Raw genomic sequence first — 21,493 nt, forward strand, 5'->3', positions numbered from 1 at the left:
TTTGGGGACATCCCACATGTCCAGAACTGCCAGGCGGTATTGTGGTGGCCCGTTAGGCTGTGGGGAGCATGGAGACTTATCTGCAAACGAGGACCTGGACAAATGTGCCCACACATCCTCTTAGGCGAGGAGGATGGACGGGAGAGAGAGGCCGACCCGTATTCCCCGTGTTGCTGTGTACGGAGGAGAGGGTCCGAGGGACCGCCGTGAGGACAGGGGCAGGCAAGGCGGTGGACGAGGAGAAATGAAAGCCACATCGGTAGCGGGTGTTCTGCACACAACTCGCTCGCTACCGCACGCGCCCCGCTCGGCACTCAGCAGATCCCGGGACGGGAGCAGGAGGGCTGCACACGGGCTCTGGGGCAGGCCCAGCTGAAAACGGTGAGAGGGGTGGAGTGGAGAAGACAGCGACGCCAAGGCTGGGGTCCCGGAACACGAGGGGAGAAAGCTGGTAAGCAACCGCCGGGAAACTGGGAAGGGCGGCATGGACCTCTGGGAAGCCAGCCGCACAACCCTTACCCGCGCGAGCTGCCGAAAAAAGGGGGCGGTTCCGCGGTGAGCACAGCGCAGAGCTCGGGGTATGGTGCGCCCGGCTCTTTCGCTGCGCACAGCCCAGCCCCAGAACCCAGAACTGAGTGGGCAGCGCGCACTCAGAGGGGCGGGAGCAAGCGCGGGGCGGGACCTCTGCACCCGGCCCCACCTCCGTCTAAAAGAGCAGCAGCCGGGTGCGCGGTTCCAGCGCGCATTACAGCTGCCCGACCTCCTATTCCAGTCTTTGGTGGGAGCTCCAGCATCTCCTTGGCTCGAAATGGACCCCAACTGCACCTGCACCACTGGTAAAGGAAGCGCGTCTCTGCGCCCTGGGATCCCCATTTCCCAGCTCCAGTACAGAGGATCTCTGGGTTTTAGGAGGTCGCACTTTAACTTGTGAGCGGAAGGGGACTCCTTTACTTCGTTAGGTGCTTTCTGCCTGATCACGCCCCTGAGAGCACTGCCCTCCTCCCTGGGCCTCTACATCTGAGTTAAGGATGCTGAGACTCAAGGCTGAACTGCTCCACATCACCCAGTTGGTCAGGGTCCTGCTGGCTGGGCTCCAGTGCTCTGTCCAGGCTCTGAGCAATCAAGGTGGATGGAGGGCTAGAGACATTGAGTCTTCAGGGTTCAGGACAGAAGGTTGTGGCTCGCAATCTCAGTATTCCTGGGTGGGGTGTGCAGCTGGGACCTTACTGGTGGGGTGAAACAGGATGGTGCTTGCCCTTCCCAGCGTGAGTGGAGAGGACATGGGGTTCTGTTCCTCTGCCCTGAGTGGGAAAGGAGCTCTGAGGGCTGGCCCTGCACAGAGGATGGGGCACTGGAGACTCATTGATCCACTATTGTACCTTCTGCATCTCACTCACTGCCCACTGCCTTTTTCTCTTCCTTGCAGGTGTCTCCTGCACGTGCGCCGGCTCCTGCAAGTGCAAAGAGTGCAAATGCACCTCCTGCAAGAAGAGTGAGTGCGGGGCCATCTCCAGGAATCTGGGGCTGTGGCTAAGGTTGGGAGGGAACTCAAGGCTGGCCCTGAGGGCCTGCTTCCGGGGAACTGGGCTTTCTTTTGCCCCTGTTGGCCATGTCGTTCCCTCTCCATGCTTTCTGCCCTGAGTTCAGATGGGGCAGGGAAGCATTTTTCTCTTAGGACACAATCCCCAACTGTACCGCCTATGGTTTCAGAACAGAGCTGTGCCACACGAAAAAAGCATCCTCAGAGTCTGGCTGTCTGAGCTCGCACCAGGCCTGTTATTGGGGCAGGGAGGTGCCTGGTCCAGTCTACTGCCACCTCTCACTCTCCCCTTCTTCCCCAGGCTGCTGCTCCTGCTGCCCCGTGGGCTGTGCCAAGTGTGCCCAGGGCTGCGTCTGCAAAGGGGCGTCGGAGAAGTGCAGCTGCTGTGCCTGATGTGGGGACAACTCTGCTCCCAGATGTAAATACAGTAACCTGCACAACCTGGATTTTTTTAAATACAACCCTGAGCCATTTTCTGCATTTCTTTTTATATTAAGTATGTGAATGGCAATAAAAGAATTTTGACTTGAATCTTACTCTGGTCTTCTTTGTGTGTTTTGGAAAAAACGGAATGGGGAAGGGGTTAAACCACGAGTTTAGATACCAGACTCTGGATGGAAATGTGAGCCATTAACATTGTGAAGACTTTCAGACCAGCCAGGTTACTTCACTGAGTTTACACTTCTATAAAATGGGATTGCACTGTGCCACAACATATGGGTGGGGACCATACATGATCGCTTCCAGTCTCATGCCAAATGTAGCACAGAAACTGCATCCCTCATTTTTATTTTCTGATTTTCCTGCCCAACCTCAGATCTACATTGGATTTTAGGCTTAAAAGTGGCTACAGTGCTGGCACTCAACTCCTCAGTTCTTTGAATCCTACAAGGGTACTATGATTTGGATGTCTTGTCACTGCCAAATCTCATGTTGAAATCTGACTTCCAATATTGCAGGAGGAGTCTGGTGGGAGCTTTTGGGGTCATGAGGACAGATCCCTAAAGAATGGCTTGGGGCCATCCCATGGTGAAGAGTGATCTCTCACTCTGGTAGGTCACTCTAGAGCTGGCTGTTTAAAAGAGCCACATCCTCTCAGGCGTGGCGAGTGGACGGGAGAGAGAGGCCGACCCGTGTTCCACGTGCTGCTGTGTACAGAGGAGCGGGTCCCAGGAACCTAGGTGTGGACAGGTACAGGCAAGGCGAGGGCAAGGAGAACGAAAGTCATATCGGTGGCGGGTGCTCTGCACACAGCTCGCTCTCTACCCCACGCTCCCGGCTCCGCACTCAGCCAATTCGGGGACCGGAGCATGAGGCTGTGGCTGCACAGACTTCGGGACAGGCCTAGCTGAAAACCGTGTGAGGGGTGCGGTGGAGACTACCGAGACGCCAAGGCTGGGTTCCTGGAATGCACGGGGACTAGGGTGAAAGGCAACCACAGGGAAACTGGGAAAGGTAGGTAGCCAGGACCTCGGGGACGCCGCGTACCCCGAGCGGACAGCCATTGCCGCGTGAGCCGGCGCCAAAGCGTTGGGGGTGGTCCCGCGGTCTGCACCCAGCAGAACTCAGGGAACTGTGCACCTGGCCCTTATGCCGCGCACAGCCCAGTCCAGGACCGCTGGCGGGGCGGACTTAGCAGGGCCAGAGCAAGCGCGGGGCGGGGCCTTTGCGCCCGGCCCTCTTCCCCTGAATATAAACGCAGTCGCTGACTGTGTGGCCCCATCACGCCTTGCATATGCGCCTTATAGCCTCTCAACTTCTTGCTTGGGATCTCCAGCCTCACGGCGGCTCGAAATGGACCCCAACTGCTCCTGTGCCACTGGTAAGGGATACTGGCTTTCTGGTTCTTAGGGTACCTATTTCCCCAATACAGGATAGACGTCCCTAAGAATAGAGGTGTTTTTTGAGTTCTAGCTAAGTGGAGCCATTTATTTCATTGATCTAGTGCTTTTCCTCTCAGCGCCTTCATCACCCCTAGAACCTTCCTATTCTAATAACTCCCATTTCAGAGGCGAGAGGACTCAGGCTCATAATTCTCCTGCTCCGTGTCACCCAGGTAGTCGGGGGCTGCTAGGCTGAGCTCCAGTACTCTGTGCAGTTCCTGGGATGGATGGGAGACAGGGGTTAGTCAGGGGTTGTTGCCTTTTCAGGATTAAGGACATAAAGCCCATCCTAACCTCTAGAGATAGAAGTAAGGTCAGGCTTCATGGTGCCCTGAGTTGGACAGGAGCTATCTATCAGGCCTGGCAATGCACTCAGTTGGGAGCATTTGTTGACCAACTGCTGTTATCTTCTGCATCAAATTCACTGCTTTTTTCCTCTTCCTTGCAGGTGGCTCCTGCACCTGCTCTGGCTCCTGCAAGTGCAAGGAGTGCAAGTGCACCTCCTGCAAGAAGAGTGAGTGTGGGGCCATCTCCAGGAATCTGTGGCTGAGCCAAGTCAGAGGCAGGAACGCAGAGCTCAGCAGGCAGGAGTAGGCCAGTGGTCAATTTCCCATCTCCCCTTCCCTAGCAACTGATTCATGATCAGAGCCAGATCTTTAGACATGATTGATTCCCAAATTTCATTCTTTTTTTTTTTTTTTTTTTTTTTTTGAGGCGGAGTCTCACTCTGTCGCCCAGACTGGAGTGCAGTGGCCGGATCTCAGCTCACTGCAAGCTCCGCCTCCTGGGTTTAAGCCATTCTCCTGCCTCAGCCTCCCGAGTAGCTGGGACTACAGGCGCCCGCCACCTCGCCCAGCTAGTTTTTGTATTTTTAGTAGAGACGGGGTTTCACCGTGATAGCCAGGATGGTCTCGATCCCCTGACCTCGTGATCCGCCCGTCTCGGCCTCCCAAAGTGCTGGGATTACAGGCTTGAGCCACCGCGCCCGGCCCCAAATTTCATTCTTAAAATAGACAAAAGGCCAAGAGAGTGCACCAGCCTGCCAAGCACAGACATGCCACCTAAGGACTTTCCTCACCTAAGTGTATGGTTCTGGGGAGCCAGCCTTCCTTTGCCCTTGAAAACCCCAGTCACTGCCTCTCCAGCCTTCTGCCAGGTCTGGGGCTCAGATGTGGATAAGAAGCTTTTCACAGAAGACCCTCACTTGAAAGATCCTCCACTTATCGCCCATCTCCAACAGTGCATGCCATCCTGAACTAAGTGTCCTCTGGGACTGGGGACAGAGTTTGAGCCAGGCCTCTTTGGGGGCAGGGAAATCCCCGGTCAAGTCTGGTCTGACCTCTCACTCTCCCTTCTTCCCCAGGCTGCTGCTCCTGCTACCCTGTGAGCTGTGCCAAGTGTGCCCAGGGCTGCATCTGTAAAGGGGCATCAGAGAAGTGCAGCTGCTGCGTCTGATGTCGGGAAGGCCCTGCTGGAAGATGCAGAAAGAGCGACCTGCACAAACATGGAATTTTTTCCATACAACCCTGACCCACTTACTGTATTATTTTTTATGAAATATGTGAATGATAATAAAATTGTTGACTTAATGCTGGCTCTGTTTTCTTTGTGTGCCTTGGAAATAAGGGACTCCATACCCAACTGAGCTGGGATGGTGGATTGCATTGAGGATCCAGAGACCTGGGTGCTGGGACCTTGTCCTATCACCTTACACACTGAGGGCCTTAAGGCAAATAGGTACCTGCCTCAGGTCAGTTTCTTAAATAGAAATGTAAGAGCGTGGTGACAGGTGATATAATGCCACAGGAATCTGTCACAGACTTAAGCTTTGGTAAGATAAAATCTATTAGTATGACAAAAAGAAAAAAAACACCAAATCCATTTTTTATATTGAACAGGACAATTTCAATAAATATATGGAAGACAAAAATAGGAAAAATAAAATTACATTACACATTTGTTCTAGAGTGTATATTTCAGACTGGAAACAGTTCACAGACTGGCCCCAGTATGTGTGTGGGTCACACACCTTCAACAGCACCAGCCAGGACATTCCCATGTGGAACCATCAGTCTTGGCCTGTCCAGAGTCTCTGATGTGACTCTCGGTATTATACCACTACTTGTTGTTATTAACCACTACTTGTTGTTATTATTCATGGCTGCTATGGCCTGAATGCTTGTGTCCTTCCAATATTCAGGTATTGAAATCTAACTTTCATTGTGTTGCTTTTAAGAGGTGGTACATTTGGGAAGTGACTATGGTATGCAGGCAAAGTGCTCATGAACGGGATTAGTCCTTAATAAGGGAGGCCTGAGGGAGCTTGTTTAACCCTTTCCACCATGTGAGGACCCAGCAAGAAAGAGACATCCATGAGGAATGGGGCCCTCACAAGACTCCAAATATGCTGGTGCCTTGACCTTGGACTTCCATGCCTCCAGAACAGAGAGAAATGTATTTCTGCTGTTTTAAGTTACTCAGTCTAAGGTATCTGGTGATAGCAGCCCAAATGGACTCAGACAATAGCATAGTTGACATTTTTACTCCAGACAAAAGAGCCAGGCCTGGTGTCCTTTGTCTTTCTCATCAGCCACATGAGCACTGTCTTGTGGTCCCGACAGGGTCCTGCACTCTTCCCACAAAATAGGGATTCACACCAGAAATATAAAGCCATGAGCAAGACAGTCCCTGTCCCCCTAACAGAAATGGAAGGGTGCCTGCCAGTTCTGTTACCACCTGCACCAATATGGGACTCGACATTTTTCTTTTAAATGATTCTTATTTCCTTAGATATATTTGTACGAGAAGCAAACTCATTAGCACTACTGAAGAAATAGCCAGTTTAACTTCCAGACAGAAGGTTGCTATCAAATTCTCTTTATTCATACCCCTCTGCATCTCTGTTTTGCTACCAGGACTGAAACTGATGCTTGGTTTTGTTGAAAGATATCAAGCAATAAAGGGATGAACATACCTAGGCCAATGAGAAGCTTCATCACTGACTTCTCTCCCTTGGGAAGATGACAGGATTCAGACCCAGCAGTACCACTTCCCAGCCCTCTGACACTGGGCAAGTGGCTTGAACTCCTTGTATTGTCATTGTCCAGATTAGGAATATGGGTTCATAAATAGAATGTATGTACCTTTTCGATGGCTGTGAGGGTTCAAAGATTGAAAGTGACTAAACAGGGCCTAACACGGATTAATGTTATGTAGAGTAACAGGAATATGGAAGGAAATTGCTTTCTAATTTCATCCAGGATCTGTATGTGGCCTGCAATGATCCACATTCTGGGGACATCCCACATTTTCCAAATTGCCATCCTGTAGTAGGGCGGCCAGCTAGGCTGTGGGGAGACCCTGGATAGATGTATGCAAAGGATTACCCAGAGAAATGTGCCCATTCAGCCTCTCAAGAATGGAGAATGGAAGAGAGGGAGACAGAGCCGTATGTCTGTCTTGTTGCTGTGCACAGGAGAAATGTGGCTGAGGGAATGAGGTGGGGAGAGACTCAGGCGAGGTGGGAAATCCAAAGGTCACAACCTCCACCAGTCCTTTGTACACAACTCTCTCCCTATGCTCCCGCTGCTGCTGATCCTAGAAGTTGAACATGAGGCTGGGGTTGCACACGGTATCCGGGGGAGGTAAAGATGATGACAGCCCTGAGTCAGGCCAGGCCACTGCTCACGGCCCAGCCAGGGATCACAGGCAGTACAGACTCAGCAGGGGTGAGTGCAAGGGTCAGGGCGGGGCCTCTAGGGATGCAGTGATCTGCCAGCTGTGGGCAGGGCCAGAGGCCAGCTGTACCATAGGTTCCTTCATCCCTTTCCTTCTCACCTGTGTGGTGAGGCATTGGGCAGGTTGCATAATTCCTCTGAAAGATGACTTAAGCACACCAGTCCCTGAATACTTTCTGTCCCTGTCCTGAAGCTTGTGACCTTCATTCAACAGGTTGCATGAAGTCAAATGACATGAAGAATGGGAAAGAATTTTATGTGTGTTCAAATGTTCTGGCAGCATCTTACCACAGAGGACTTTCTGCAGGAGGACATCCACACTCTTCCTGGCAGTGGATCACCCAGGAATCAACACCTACACAGCATCCTGTCCAGAGAAATGCTTCAAAACAATGAGCACTTCTCTAGGAGCAAGTTAGGATTTAATGGTATCTTATTCCAAGAAAATCAGTGCAGAGAGAATGATCATAATCACCATTGTTTATTAAAGCCTAGGCAGCAGCCAGGTCACTCTCTCTCTTGCTCTTATTTATTTATTTATCATTTATTTTTGAGAAAGGATCTTGTTCTGTTTCCAAACCTGGAGTACAGTGGCACGATCTTGCTCACTGCAGCTTCTATCTCCTGAGCTCAAGTGATCCTCCCTTCTCAGCCTCCAGAGCAGCTAGGACCACAGTTGCATGGCCTCACATCATCTAATATTTTTAGAGGCGGGGTTTCTCCATGTTGCCTAGACTGGTCTCAAACTCCTGGGCTCAAACAACCTTCCCACTTCTGCCTCCCAAAGTGCTGGTATTACAGGTATGAGCCACTGTGCCCGGCCCACTGTCTCATTTAATCCATGCATTGAGATGTAATCTCCTTTCTACAAATGAGGTACTAGATGCTCAGAGAGTTTGGGTGACTTGCCCAAACCACACAGCCAGTAAAGTGGTGGAGAGGGCTGTGAACTAGGACTGCCTGACAACAAAACCCACGCCCTAGGTGCAGTCTGCCTTCTGAAATCGCTTCACAGGGAAGCAGCAGGTAAGCATGGTCCTGACTTCTAGGCAAGGAGACTCATCTTCCTCTTTGATTGAACATCAAATAGTATTCCCTCCACAAATGGAAGGACTAACTTGTCATTAACAAGAAATCCAGGACTCTTTCCTTCCTAAGGAACATCACCATGCTCAGCCAGCTGCACAATCTGCCATAGCTGTGTTCTGAGAACTTCTGTAAATAAAGTACTAGTAATTATGGAGATGGTGAAATCAAAAGCAAAATTCCAAAACAACTTCATCTACAACCCATGATCAAACGGCATCTTCCCAAGAGCATGCTGGTTTGAAGTAGTCAAGGAATGGAACTTGAAAGAGGAACAACCTCAGCCTGGATCTTGGGAGGAATTTCCAAAGATTCAGAGCCAACTCCCAACAGGGAGCTCTCAGGGTTCAGCGAGTGTCCTGAGTGTGCTGTCTGTGACGCTGGCTAGGCCAAGCCTGATGGTTCCTCATGAGAATGTCCTGGCCTGTGCTGTTGAAGGTGTGTGGTCCACAGTGTGGCCAGTCTGCTGTTTCCAGTCTGCAATGCAAATCATCCATGAACATATGTGCAGAGTTTGTAAATCTTCCATTTTTCTGTTATTTCTGTATTTATTGAGTTTTTTTGTGTGTGTAAAATGTAAAAAGAGGGTTCTACATTTTGTGTTTCATTATCTTCATAATCAATATTACTTTATTTACAAAGGTTTAGATCTGGGATGGATAGAAAATGAAAACTGTCCCTTCGCCATGGGTTTGAGAAGCCCTGTGTAGGATTCAAGCAACTCAGACATTGGAATCCACCCACGGTGGTCACTTTCAAGCCAAAATCTGCTGAGGAGCTGAACTTGGTCAGGGAAACCTGAGAATAAACATGAGGAATGGAGAAGTCTCTGTGCCACATTTAACATGATTGGAGCTGATCGCGTATGTCTCCATCCTCATATGATCCGGCACAGTGCAGGTGCATTTTACAGAAGATGGAGGTCTGTGATGTAACTGGGCTTGCCTGAAGGCACTCAGACTGTTAGAGGCTCACATTTCCATCCAGAGCCCAGTCTCTAAACTCCCAGTTCAATCTCCCACCCCAGTCCCTTATTCCTAAAAAAACACAGGAACCAGAACCAGAATCAAGTCTGTCTTTAATTATTATTCACATATTTCACAGAAAAAGGAATGTAGCAAATGGGTCGGGGTTGTAGAAAACAAAATCCTGGATTTCACGTGTCATTCTGTTTTCATCTGACAGCAGGGCAGTCCCGACATCAGACACAGCAGCTGCACTTCTCTGACGCCCCTTTGCAGATACAGCCCTGGGTACACTTGGCACAGCCTACGGGGCAGCAGGAGCAGCAGCCTGGGGAAATAGGGAGACAGAGGTCACAGCAGACTTGACCAGGGAGCTCCCTGTCCCAACAGCAGGCCTAACTCGAGCTCAGACCCCAGCCCCCGAGGATCCTTAGTTCAAGATGACACCGCTTTGTCAGGAGGCAACTGGTGGACATTGGAGTGGGTCTTCCTTTGAGAAAGCTGCCCCATCCCACATAAGCCCTGGAGAGGGCAGAAGACTAGACAGGCAGTGACGGCCTACAGGGACAAAGGAAGGCCAGTTACCCAGAAGCAAGCACTCAGGGCCAGCCTTGGGTTCCCTCCCAACCTTAGCCACAGCCCCAGATTCCTGGAGATGGCCCTGCACTCACTCTTCTTGCAGGAGGGGCATGTGCACTCTTTGCACTTGCAGGAGCCAGCACAGGTGCAGGAGCCAGCACAGGTGCAGGAGCCACCTGCAAGGAAGAGAAAAAGCCAGTGAGTGGTGAGTGCGATGCAGAAGGTACAGCAGTGGGTCAATGAGTGTCCAGTGCCCCCTCCTCTGTGCAGGGTCAGCCCTCAGAGCTCCTTTCCTACTCAGCAGAGGAAGACAGGCCCAATGTCCTCTCCATTCATGCTGGGAAAACCAAGCACCCTCCATTTGTATTCTAAAGGTAAGTCCCAGGCTCCAGGCACAGCCTGGGAAGACTGCGACTTCGACATTCTGTCCTGAACCCCGAAGAGGCAATGTCCCTTGTCCCCCATCCAATCCAGATGCTCAGAGCCTGGTTAGATAAGTAGGGCCCAGCCAGCAGCCTCCTGACCAACGGGGTGATGTGGAGCAGGAGAGTCTTAAGCCTCAAGACCCTCAACTCTGACACAGAGGCACAGGGAAGAGGGCAAAGCTCTCAGGAGCTTCGGCAAGAGGAAAGCACTGGACGAAGTAAAGGAGTCCCCTTCACCTCAGATGGCAAAATGCGACCTCCTCAAACCCAGAGACACTCTCCATGGTGTATGGCAATTTGGCATCCCAAGACACAGAACCCGGGCGCCCCTTACCAGCGGCGCAGGAGCAGTTGGGATCCATTGCAACTCCAGGCGAGCCTGGAGTTCGCAAGCGAGAAGGAAAGAGGCGGTGGTGCACGTGGAAGGCGTGGTGGAGCCCAACAGCCAGAGGCTGCTTTTATAGTCAGGACAGTGGGTCGGGCGCAGACGCCCCTCCCCGCCCTTGCACCCACATTAGAGCTGCCTGAGGTGGATGGGAGGCAGGGAGCATTGCCTCTTAGGGATTCCTGACATAAGGTCTTATGGAGTAAAATTAGGAGGGCACCTGCCCATCCAAACCTGTGGGGAGAATAGGTGGGGCTGGGCTTCTGTGTGCCTAAGTGGAACAAGGTACCAGGTTTCCTGTGCCCTGAGCTGGAGCCTCCGGAGGGCCTGCTCCTAACCCTGCACCACCCTCACCGCTCACTGCCTTTTTCTCTTCCTTGCAGGTGGGTCCTGCACCTGTGCCGGCTCCTGCACATGCAAAGAGTGCACATGAACCTCCTGCAAGAAGAGTGAGTGTGGGGCCTTCCCTGAGAATCTCGGGTCTGGGCTAAGTCAGAGGAGGGATCTCAGATTGTGCGGGCAGGAGCAGGCTCATCACTAGCTTCCCACATCCCCTGAAACGGATTCAGGATCAGAACTGGAGGAACATTAGAGGTGGTTGATTCCCATCCAATCTTCATGCTTAACAATGGGGAAACTGAGGTCACAAGAATGCACCAGCCAGCCAACCATAGACCTGATTCTTGAGGACTTTCCTCACTGAAGTGTATGGTCTTTGGGAATTGGCCTTCCTTTGTCTGCACAGTCCCAGTCATTGCCCGTCCAGTCTTCTGCCCTGTCCTGGCTCAAGTGGGGTTGAGCAAGTTTTTCATAGGAAGGCTCTCACTGCAAAGATCCACCATTGTCTCCTGACAGAGCGCACCATCCCGCAGGAAGGCTCCTTCGGGTCTCGGTGCGAGCTTGAGCCAGGCCCGCCGTTGGGGCAGACAGGTGCCTGTTCAAGTCAGCTGTGACCTGTCCCTCTCCCCTTCTTGCCCAGGCTGCTGCTCCTGCTGCCCTGTGGGCTGTGCCAAGTGTGCCCAGGGATGTGTCTGCAAAGGGACATCTGACAGGCGCAGCTGCTGCGCCTGATGTAGGGAAAGCTCTGTTCCCGGAAGTAGAAAGTGTACGAACCCGGAATTGCTTTCCACACAACCCTGACCCACTAGTACATTTGGTTTTTCAAAAATAAAATAATGATAAAAGTTGACTTTATTCAGGCTCGGTTTTATTTTGTGTGCCTTGGACAAAAGGGACCTGATACCCGATAGAGCTGGGATGAGGGACTGCACTGAGAGTCCAGTCACGTGCATGCTGGTACCATGTCCAATCACCTTTCACACTGAGTGCCTTAAGGGAAATCACATTACCTGTCTCAGCTAAAAATTGTAAAAGCATTATACATGTAGGCCAGGCATCATGGCCCACACCTGTAATCCCAGCACTTTGGGAGGCAAAGGTGAGTAGATCACCTGAGGCCAGAAGTTCAAGACCAGCCTGGCCAATGTGATGAAACCCCACCTCTACTAAAAATACGAAAATTAGCCACGAGTGGTGTCAGGTGCCTGTAATCCCAGCTATTCCGGAGGTTGAAGCAGGAGAATCACTTGAACCCAGGAAGCGGTGGTTGCAGTGAACTGAGAATGCACCACGCTACTCCAGCCTGGGTGACAAGAGCGAATCTCAATTTAAAAAAAAAAAAAAAGCATTATACATGTAAGAGATATAATGGTATGGGCATCTGCAACAGACCTAAGCTTTGGCAAAATGAACTAAAATGAATTAGTATGAAATATAAAAACAAAATCCACTTTTTATACTCAACAGGCAAATTATTAATATAAATATATAAAAATAAAATAATACATATGAAAAACAATAAATATATGAAAAACAAAATATATGATTATATTTAAATAAACAACAGAAAAATAAAAGAATTTACAGACATTGCATATCTGTTCGAGGGTGTGTATTTCACACTGGGAATGGTGTGTAGACTGACCCTCGTGCACGGATCACTCACCTTCAGCAGTGCTGGCCTGGACATGCCTGAAAGGAACTATCAGTCCTGAACTGCCCCATGTCACTCATGTAACTCTCGTTACCCCTGAGAGCTCCTTGTTCTGACTCAGCTCTGAATCTTTGGAAGTTTCTCCCAAGGTCAGGCTGCAGTCTCTTCCTTCAAATTCTAGCCCTTGATTACTCCAGGCCAGCATAGTGAATAGGGAGGTGGAGAGAAGCGTCCAGCATTGTACTGGCAAGCTGACTATAGATAGCAACTGGGGCTCCCAGGTGAAGTATTTGACTTGGCCTCTGCAGGGGTGATGGCATATTCTGTAGTTTAAAGGGCTGCGGTGTGCATTGAGAAGGATGAGGACTGATCATTGCTACCAACAGCTGGTCCCTCCAGCTATCTGCTCAGAGAATTGTTATTTGAGGTTCAATCACAAGGAAGATGAGACAGGTGGCCCAGGAGTCAAGACCTAGATGGGCTGCAGGTGCTGTTTGTGAAGAGGGGATTTCAGAAGGTAGCCTGGGCCAAGCGCAGGCTTTGGTGTCACACAACTGGGTTCACAGCCCACTTCACTCCTTATTGGCTGTGTGGCCTGCACAAGTCACTTAGCCTCTCTGAGCCTCCATTTCTCATCTGTATACAGGAGATTTTATTTCCATGCAGGGATTAAATGGAACAGTGGCCTGGTACTAGTGGCCTAGGGCTTACTGAACAGTGTTATTATGATCATTTCTCCATGTGGACTTTCTAGACAGACAATCCTGTTAGCTCCCATCAAGCTTCTTGGGAAAGGCCCATCTGCCTGCAGCTATTATGTGGACTGGAAGTTGGAGATGGGTTTGGAGTCTTGCTGTTCTGGTCTCAAGGGCATGTGGATGACCTCCTGTACCAGCTCTCCAGGATCAGACACTGCTCCAGCATTTAGACAGAGAACAAGCCTTTCCCACCTTTCCGGTCATTTGATCTTCACACAAACCAGAGACACAGTGAATGTGCAGGGTTTGGTGAGATGGTGCTGTCTTCTAGAGGAGTTGTACTGTCTTCTAGAGGAGTTGTACTGTCTTCTAGAGGAGTTAAGCAATCTTCCCAATGTCACAAAGTTCAGAAGTAAAGGCATGAATGAATATAGGCATGAATAAGGCATGAATGAAGCATAACTGTGGGTGTCCTCATGCCCTCGCTGTAGTGGAAGATCATGCTGTCCATGGATGCTAAGTCCAGCCCCTCACATTCCAGAGCTGGAAGGGCCCATGGTTAGTTAGCCCAATTGTTCCCCTGACTTGAGGCTGGGAAACTGAAGCCCAGAGAGGACACACAACTATTCAGAGGCTCTGACTGCCAGCTCATTGCTCTTCCCACTGTGCCAGTACAAACACACTCCTCCATATATCTTTTGTCTCAACTTCCTGGGCCCAGTACAAACACATTCCTCCATATATCTCAGTCCTGGGCCCAGTACAAACACCATCTGGAGAGTCCCCAATAAGGTCACAACCGTTTGTGGAATGGTTTTACTGAAAGCGCGGGAACCAATAGAAAACTGCTAAATGTATAACTTAAAATGTTAACCAAAAGAATTCCCTTGTTCCTCTGTAACCTTACATATCCTGTTTACATCGGGCTATAAAAAGCGAGCACATGCATCGTTCAGGGCCCTCTTGTATGCTGTGGAGCGGAGGGACTAAGTTCGAACTCGCAGTAAAGATCCTTGCCGCTTGGCTTTGACTCTGGACTCTGGTGGTCTTCTTCAGGGAATAAACGGTCTGGGCATAACAATAGCTCCTGTTCGACTCAGGGCACCATGAAGCCTGACCTTACTTCTATCTCTAGAGGTTAGGATGGGCTTTATGTCCTTAATCCTGAAAAGGCAACAAACCCTGTCTCCCATCCACCCCAGGAACTGCACAGAATACTGGGGCTCAGCCTAGCAGCCCTCGACTATCTGAGTGACACGGAGCAGGAGAATTATGAGCCTGAGTCCTCTCGCCTCTGAAATGGGAGGTATTAGAATAGGAATGTTCTAGGGGTGATGAAGGCGCTGAGAGGAAAAGCACTAGATCAATGAAATAAATGGCTCCACTTAGCTAGAACTCAAAAAACACCTCTACTCCTAGGGGCATCCATCCTGTGGCGGGGAAATAGGTACCCTAAGGACCAGAAACCCAGGATCCCTTACCAGTGGTGCAGAAGCAGTTGGGGTCCATTTCAAGCCGTGGAGAGGTTGGAGATCCAAGCAAGAAGTTGAGAGCCTATGAGGCACACGTGGAAGGCGTGATGGGACCCCACAGCTGCTTTGATATTCAGGAGAAGAGGGCCTGGCGCAAAGGCCCCGCCCCCCGCTTGCACCCGCCGCGCTGAGTCCGCCCAGCCCGAGGTCCTGGGCTGGGCTGTGCGCAGTAGAAGGGTCAGGCGCACAGTTCCCTGAGTAGCGCTGGGTGCGCACCGCGGGACCACCTCCGCCCCCCGCTTTGGCGCACCGCTAACGGGCTTTGCGCCCGGGGTACGCCGTCTCCCGGAGGTACCGGCCGCTTTTCCCAGTTTCTCCGAAGTTGCCTTCCACCTTAGTCCCCGCGCGTTCCGGAAACCCAGCGTTGGCGTCTCGTTAGTCTCCCCCCGACCCCCGCACCGTTTTCAGCTCGGCCTGTCCGGAAGTCTGTGTGCAGCCACAGCCTCCCGCTCCCGGATCGGCAGAGTGCGGAGTGGGCAGCGGGCGGTAGCGAGCGAGTTGTGTGCAGAGCCCCCGCCACCAATGTGATTTTGGTTTCTCCTCGCCCGCGCCTTGCCTGTCCCTGTCCACACCGCGGTCCCTCGGACCTGCTCCTCCGTACACAGCAACACGGGGAACACGGGTCGGCCTGTCTCTCCCTTCCATTCTCCTCTGAGAGGATGTGGGGGCACATTTATCTAGGTCCTCCTTTGCAAATAAACCTCCATGCTCCCCACAGCCTAGCCGGGCTCCCCACTACCGGCTGGCAGTTCTGGACATGTGGGAAACCCCAAAAATGAGACGATTTCATGTGATGTGCTGACCTTGCTTTAAATTAAAAAGCAAAATAGGGGAAGTGGCAGGGGAGGTGGCGGGAAGCTGTAGTCCAAGCTACTTAGGAGGCTGAGGCGGAAGGATCACCTGAGCCCAGGAGTAGGAGTCCTGCCTGGACAACACAGGGAGTCAACGTCTCTAAAAAAATAAAATTAAAAAGCAAGACATCCAGTTATTTCTCTTCAGTATTCCTGACTAAGGCATAACATTGAGTCTATACCTGTCCCTTTCTAATCACTTTCATTCATTCACAGCCAGCTCTGGAGTGACCCACCAGAGGAAGAACTCACCCTTCACTATGGGATGGCACCAAGCCATTCTTTAGAGATCTGTCCTCAACCCTAAAACCTCCCAGTAGGCCCCACCTGCAATATTGGAGGACACATTTCAACATGAGATTTGGCAGTGACAAAATGTCTAAATCATAGCCCCCATGTAGGATTCAAGAAACTAGGAAGTTGGGTTCCAGCACTATAGCCACTTTTAAGCCCAAAATCCAACGTGGATTTCAAGTTGTGGAGGAAAATCAGAAAATAAAAATAAGGGGTGAAGTTTCTGTGCCACACTGGGAATGAGACGAAGCGACCATGTATGGCCCCCACAGTGCAATACCATTTTACAGAAATGTAAACTCAGTGAGGTAGCCTGGCTGGCCTGAAAGTTTTCACATTATTAGTGGCTCATATTTCCATCCAGAGCCTGGTATCTAAACTCGTGGTTTAACCCCCACCCAAGTCCATTTTCTCTAAGACACACAAAGAAGACCAGATTAAGATTCAAGTCAAAATTCTTTTATTGCCATTCACATATTTAATATAAAAAGACATGCAGAAAATGACTCAGGGTTGTATTAAAAAAAAAAAATCCAGGTTGTAAAGTTTGCTCTATTTACATCTGGGAGCAGAGCTGTCCCCACATCAGGCACAGCAGCTGCACTTCTCCAACGCCCCTTTGCAGATGCAGCCCTGGGCACACTTGGCACAGCCCACAGGGCAGCAGGAGCAGCAGCCTGGGGAAGAAGGGGAGAGTGAGAGGTGGCAGTACACTGGACCAGGCACCTCCCTGCCCCAATAACAGGCCTGGTGCAAGCTCAGACGCCAGACTCAGAGGATGCTTTTTTCGTGTGGCACAGCTCTGTTCTGAAACCATAGGGGGTACAGTTGGTACAAGAGAAAAAGTTTTCCCTGCCCCATCTGAACTCAGGGCAGAAAGCCTGGAGAGGGAATGACATGGCCAACAGGGACAAAGGAAGCCTACTTCCCCAGAACCAGGCACTCAGTGTCAGCTTTGGGTTCCCTCCCAACCTTAGCCACAGCCCCAGATTCCTGGAGATGGCCCCGCACTCACTCTTCTTGCAGGAGGTGCATTTGCACTCTTTGCATTTGCAGGAGCCAGCGCAAGCGCAGGAGACATCTGAAAGGAAGAGAAAAACGCAGTGGGCAGTGAGTGAGATGCAGAAGGTACAGCAGTGGGTCAATGAGTCTCCAGTGCCCCCTCCTCTGGGCAGGGCCAGCCCTCAGAGCTCCTTTCCCACTCAGGACAGAGGAACAGAGGCCCCATGTCCTCCCCACTCACACTGGGAAGCGCAAGCACCCTCCTGTTTTACCCCACCAGGATGGTCCCTGCTGCACACCCAACCCAGGAATACTGGGATTGCGAGCCAGAACCTTCTGTCCTGAACTCTGAAGACTCTATGTCTCCAGCCCCCTATCCACCCTGATTGCTCAGAGCCTGGAGGAGAACATTGGTGCCCAGCCAGCAGGACCCTGACCAACTGGGTGATGTGAAGCAGGACTGCCTTGAGCCTCAGTATCCTTAACTCCGACTTAGAGGCCCAGCGGGGAGGGCAGTGCTCTCAAAGGCGTGATCAGAAAGAAAGCACCTAAGGAAGTAAAGGAGTCCCCTTCTGCTCAGAACTTAAAATGCGACCTCCTCAAACCCAGAGACCCTCTGAACTGGGGCTGGGAAATGGGAATCCAAGGGCGCAGAGTCGGGCTTCTCTTACCAGTGGCGCAGGAGCAGTTGGGGTCCATTTCGAGCCGCGGTGAGGCTGGAGATCTTAGCGAGAAATGGAGAGACTGCAAGGCGCACGTGGACGGCGTGGTGGAGCGCCACAGCCTGGGGCTGCTTTTCTATTCAGGGAAGGGGGCCGGGCGCAGAGGCCCTGCCCCGCGCTTGCACCCGCCCTGCTGGGTTCGCGCCGCCTGCGGTCCTAGACTGGGCTGTGCGCCGCAGAAGGGCCGGGGGCACCATCTTCTGAGCTCCGCTGGGGAAGCGCCGCGACCGCTCCTTTGGCGCCCTTTAGCGCAGAGGGGCTGTGCGCCCGGCGGTACGCCCTGTCCCCGAGGTCCTGGCCGCCTCTCCCAGTTTCCTCGAGGTTGCCTTCCATCCTCCTCCCCGCGGGTTCCGGGACGCCAGCATTGGCGACGGGAGCGTCTCCACCCCACCCCTCGCCCGGCCGTTTTCAACTGGGCCTGTCCCGGAGTCCGGGTGCAGCCCTCCTGCTCCCGTCCCCGGATCGGCTGAGTGCGGAGCGGGGAGCCTGCGGTAGCGAGCGAGTTGTGTGCAGAGCACCCGCCACCGATGTGGCTTTCGTTTCTCCGCGTCCCCCCGCCTTGCCTGTCCCTGTCCACACCGTGGTCCCTCTGACCCGCTCCTCCGTACACAGCAACACGGGGAACACGAGTCGGCCTCTCTCTTCCGTCCATTCTCCTCGCCTGAGAGGATGTGTGGGCACATTTGTCCAGATCCTCCTTTGCAGATAAGTCTCCGTGCTCCCCACAGCCTAATGGGCCACCACAGTACCGCCTGGCAGTTCTGGACATGTGGGATGTCCCCAAAGAGAGATGACTTCAGATGACATGCAGACCCTGCTTTAAATTGAAAAGCAAGGTAGGGAAGGTGGTGGAAAGGTGTAGTCCCACCTACTTAGGAGGCTGAGGCGGGAGGATCACTTGAGTCGAGGAGTTCGAGTCCTGCCTAGTCCACATAGCGAGTCACTGTCTCTAAAAAAAATAAAAAGCAAGACATCCAGTTATTTCTCTTCAATATATCTGATTATTGCATGACGTTGAGTCTACACCAGTCCCTTTTTAATCACTTTCATTCTTTGAATCCTCACAGCAATTCTAAAGGGAAATACTAATTATGAACCCGTTTTGCTAATCACAGGACTGCAAAGAAAAGAGTCCAAGTAACTGGCTGGTCGTCACAGAGGTAAACAGTTGTGCACTGATTTAAATCCAGCCAGCCTCTTAACGGAAAGTGTCCATGATCAAGCCTTCCTTTAGCCAAGGTATGTCATCAACACTTCTCTATTGCTGGAAATTTTTTAAAAAACAGGGGCTGGCCCAGTGGCTCACACCTGTAATCCCACACTTAGGAAAGCCGAGGCTGATGGATCACCTGAGGTCAGGAGTTGGAGACCAGCCTGGCTAACATGGCAAAACCCTGTTTCCACTAAAAATACAAAAATTATCCTGGCTTGGTGGCAGTCGCCTGTAATCCCAGGTGCTCAGGAGGTTGAGGCAGGAAAATCACTTAAACCAGGGAGGCAGAGTTTGCAGCTTGGGCCATTTCACTGCAGCTGGGCAAAGAAGATGAAACTCTGTTTCAAAAAATAATGACGAAAAACCCCCAAATAAACAACAGGAAGCTACCAGCTCTACGATGGACAGTGGCAAAAGCAATCCATAAGTGTAATACACACACACACACATTAATTTGGAACCATCTTCCATGTGTGAGACAAGATTGATTTTCACTTTCTCTGATGGAAAAGAGTTTGATTTTCATAAAATATGTGTATGAAAGTATTAATCATTTCAGTGTAAAATATTAACTAAAAAATGGTGCAGGTGGTAACAGAAAGGGCAGTCATTCTTCTGTATCTGACATGAAGCAAAGAATCTTGCTCATAGCTTTATAACCCTAACGTTGATTACAATGTTATGGGAACACTGAATGGCTCTCTTTGGACCACAGGACACGTACTCATGTGGCAGAATAACAGGATACATAGTTGAGCACTCCAGGCCTTTGTGTGCAAATAAATAAATATCCCCTATGCGCCATAAAATGATCCAAAAAAGCAATAGCTAATATTATAGACCCCACACCCCTCACACCATTCTAAGTTGCTTGTAGGCATTAAATCCTGGGCTGGGCTGTGCGCCACAGAAGGGCCAGGGGACCCCTTTGGCGCCGGTTCATACAGGAGGGGCTGTGTGCCCGTGTCCCTGAGGTCGCGGCTGCCTTCCCCAGTTTCCTCAAAGTTGCCTTCCACCCACCTCCCCGCACGTTCTGGGATACCAGCCTTGGCTTCACAGGCGTCTCCTTTAATCCTATAAAGCAGAGGTTAGTATTACGCCCCTTGTGCAGTGGAGGAGACTGAGCCATAGACAGGTTGTGTCATGCAGCTAAAAGTAACAGAGGTGGGATTTGCACTCATGCATGCTGACCGCAGCATCATACACTCACCCACCACCCTCTGCCACCAAGTTACATGAGCGACAAGGACACGGAAAACCTAGCACAGAGGCAGCAATAGGAAGTGCACTCTGTGGACAGGAATGTCCCCCTGCACAGCTCTGTGACACCTCTGGGTTTCAATTCTCATCTGTCAAGCCAAGAGCAACATTCGTTGATCCCAAAGAGTCTTTGTATCTTTGAACTGAGATAGGCAAGATTTAGCATCCAGTGGCATCATAATCTACCAGCTGTGGCCAGGGCCACAGATCAGGTGTAGCATAGGTTCATTCATCCCTTGACTTCTGAGCTATGCGACATTGGGTAGGTTATTTAACTAATCTGGAAGACAACATAAACACTCCAGGCCCTGCATATTTGCTGTCCCAGTCTTGAGGCCTGTGGCTGTCGTTCCGGAGGTCATGTGATCAGATGATATGAAGGATGGGAATGGATTTTATGTCTGGTCAAATGTAGGGGCAGCATCTTATTGAAAAGCACTTTCCACAGAAGGTCGTCCACACTCCTGGCAGGGTCAGCCAGGTTGCAGTCCCATTCCTAGCATCCAGTTCACAGCAGTGCTTTCAAACCCGTAAGACTTCTCTTAGCTTTGGGATTTAACAGGCTTCATTCTCTTAAAAAGGCAGTGTAGAGAGAATGATCATCATTGCTACTATTTATTAAACCCTAGCCAGGGGCCAGATTATGCTGTCATGTAATCCCTGCGTTGAGATATAGTCTGCTTTCTACAAATAAGGAACTGGAGGCTCAGAGAGTTTCAGTGATGCACTCAGGCCACACAGCCAGTACATGGTGAGGTGGGCTGTGAACCAGGACTGCCTGACACCAAAACCCGTGCCCTAGGCACAGGCTGCCTTCTGAAATCTCCTCTTCACAGGGAAGCAGTGGGCAAGTGTCGTCCTGACCTCCAGGACAGAAGGATCATCTTCCTCTTTGATTGAACATCAAATAGCGTTCCCTCCACATAGCCAGGGGAACTGATTGTTGGTTTTAATTACAAGTCAGCCAGGGCCTTACTCCTTCCTACTGAGCACCACCACACCCTCCAAACTGCAGAATCTGCCGTCATTCCTGCATGGGCAGGCCTGAAGCATTTCATGTGGAACCCATGATCCACACACTTCATTTTGCCAGGGACATGCTGGGCATGTCCTTCCATATTCCCAGTGACTTTACTGGTTGGAAGGAGTCAAGAGCTGAAATTTGAAAGAAGAGTGAATTCAGCCTGAGTTTGGGAGGAATTTCCAAAGATTCAGAGCCCAGTCACAACAGGGAGTTCTCAGGGGTCAGCGAGTGTTCTCTCAGTGACACTGGGCAGACCGAGCCTGATGGTTCCTTGTGGGGATGTGCTGGGCAGTGCTGCTCAAGG

General features: G+C 51.1%; 4 protein-coding genes across 4 annotated transcripts; 2 read left to right on the forward strand and 2 right to left on the reverse strand.

The window, feature by feature from the left end:
* The first annotated feature begins 678 nt into the window (after positions 1-678).
* LOC113220806 (metallothionein-1E-like) lies at positions 679-2,076 on the forward strand. The gene is made up of 3 exons (XM_026450141.1): positions 679-836; positions 1,427-1,492; positions 1,842-2,076. Exons 1-3 carry the CDS (start codon positions 809-811, stop codon positions 1,931-1,933), a joined length of 186 nt encoding a protein of 61 aa, XP_026305926.1. The 5' UTR covers positions 679-808; the 3' UTR covers positions 1,934-2,076.
* Positions 2,077-3,237: 1,161 nt separating this feature from the next.
* Positions 3,238-5,012, forward strand: LOC113220807 (metallothionein-1A-like). Its single transcript, XM_026450142.1, has 3 exons — positions 3,238-3,362; positions 3,872-3,937; positions 4,787-5,012. The coding sequence occupies exons 1-3, from the start codon at positions 3,335-3,337 to the stop codon at positions 4,876-4,878; spliced, it is 186 nt and encodes a 61-aa protein (XP_026305927.1). The 5' UTR covers positions 3,238-3,334; the 3' UTR covers positions 4,879-5,012.
* Positions 5,013-9,440: 4,428 nt separating this feature from the next.
* On the reverse strand, positions 9,441-10,577 carry LOC113220809 (metallothionein-2-like). Its single transcript, XM_026450144.1, has 3 exons — positions 10,550-10,577; positions 9,883-9,966; positions 9,441-9,539 (listed from the first exon to the last, which is right to left on the reverse strand). The coding sequence occupies exons 1-3, from the start codon at positions 10,575-10,577 to the stop codon at positions 9,448-9,450; spliced, it is 204 nt and encodes a 67-aa protein (XP_026305929.1). The 3' UTR covers positions 9,441-9,447.
* Positions 10,578-16,407: 5,830 nt separating this feature from the next.
* On the reverse strand, positions 16,408-17,741 carry LOC113220808 (metallothionein-1E-like). The gene is made up of 3 exons (XM_026450143.2): positions 17,642-17,741; positions 16,984-17,049; positions 16,408-16,645 (listed from the first exon to the last, which is right to left on the reverse strand). Exons 1-3 carry the CDS (start codon positions 17,667-17,669, stop codon positions 16,554-16,556), a joined length of 186 nt encoding a protein of 61 aa, XP_026305928.1. The 5' UTR covers positions 17,670-17,741; the 3' UTR covers positions 16,408-16,553.
* Positions 17,742-21,493: the final 3,752 nt, after the last annotated feature.

The sequence above is a fragment of the Piliocolobus tephrosceles genome, unplaced genomic scaffold, assembly GCF_002776525.5.
Source record: "Piliocolobus tephrosceles isolate RC106 unplaced genomic scaffold, ASM277652v3 unscaffolded_13797, whole genome shotgun sequence".
NCBI lineage: Eukaryota > Metazoa > Chordata > Mammalia > Primates > Cercopithecidae > Piliocolobus > Piliocolobus tephrosceles.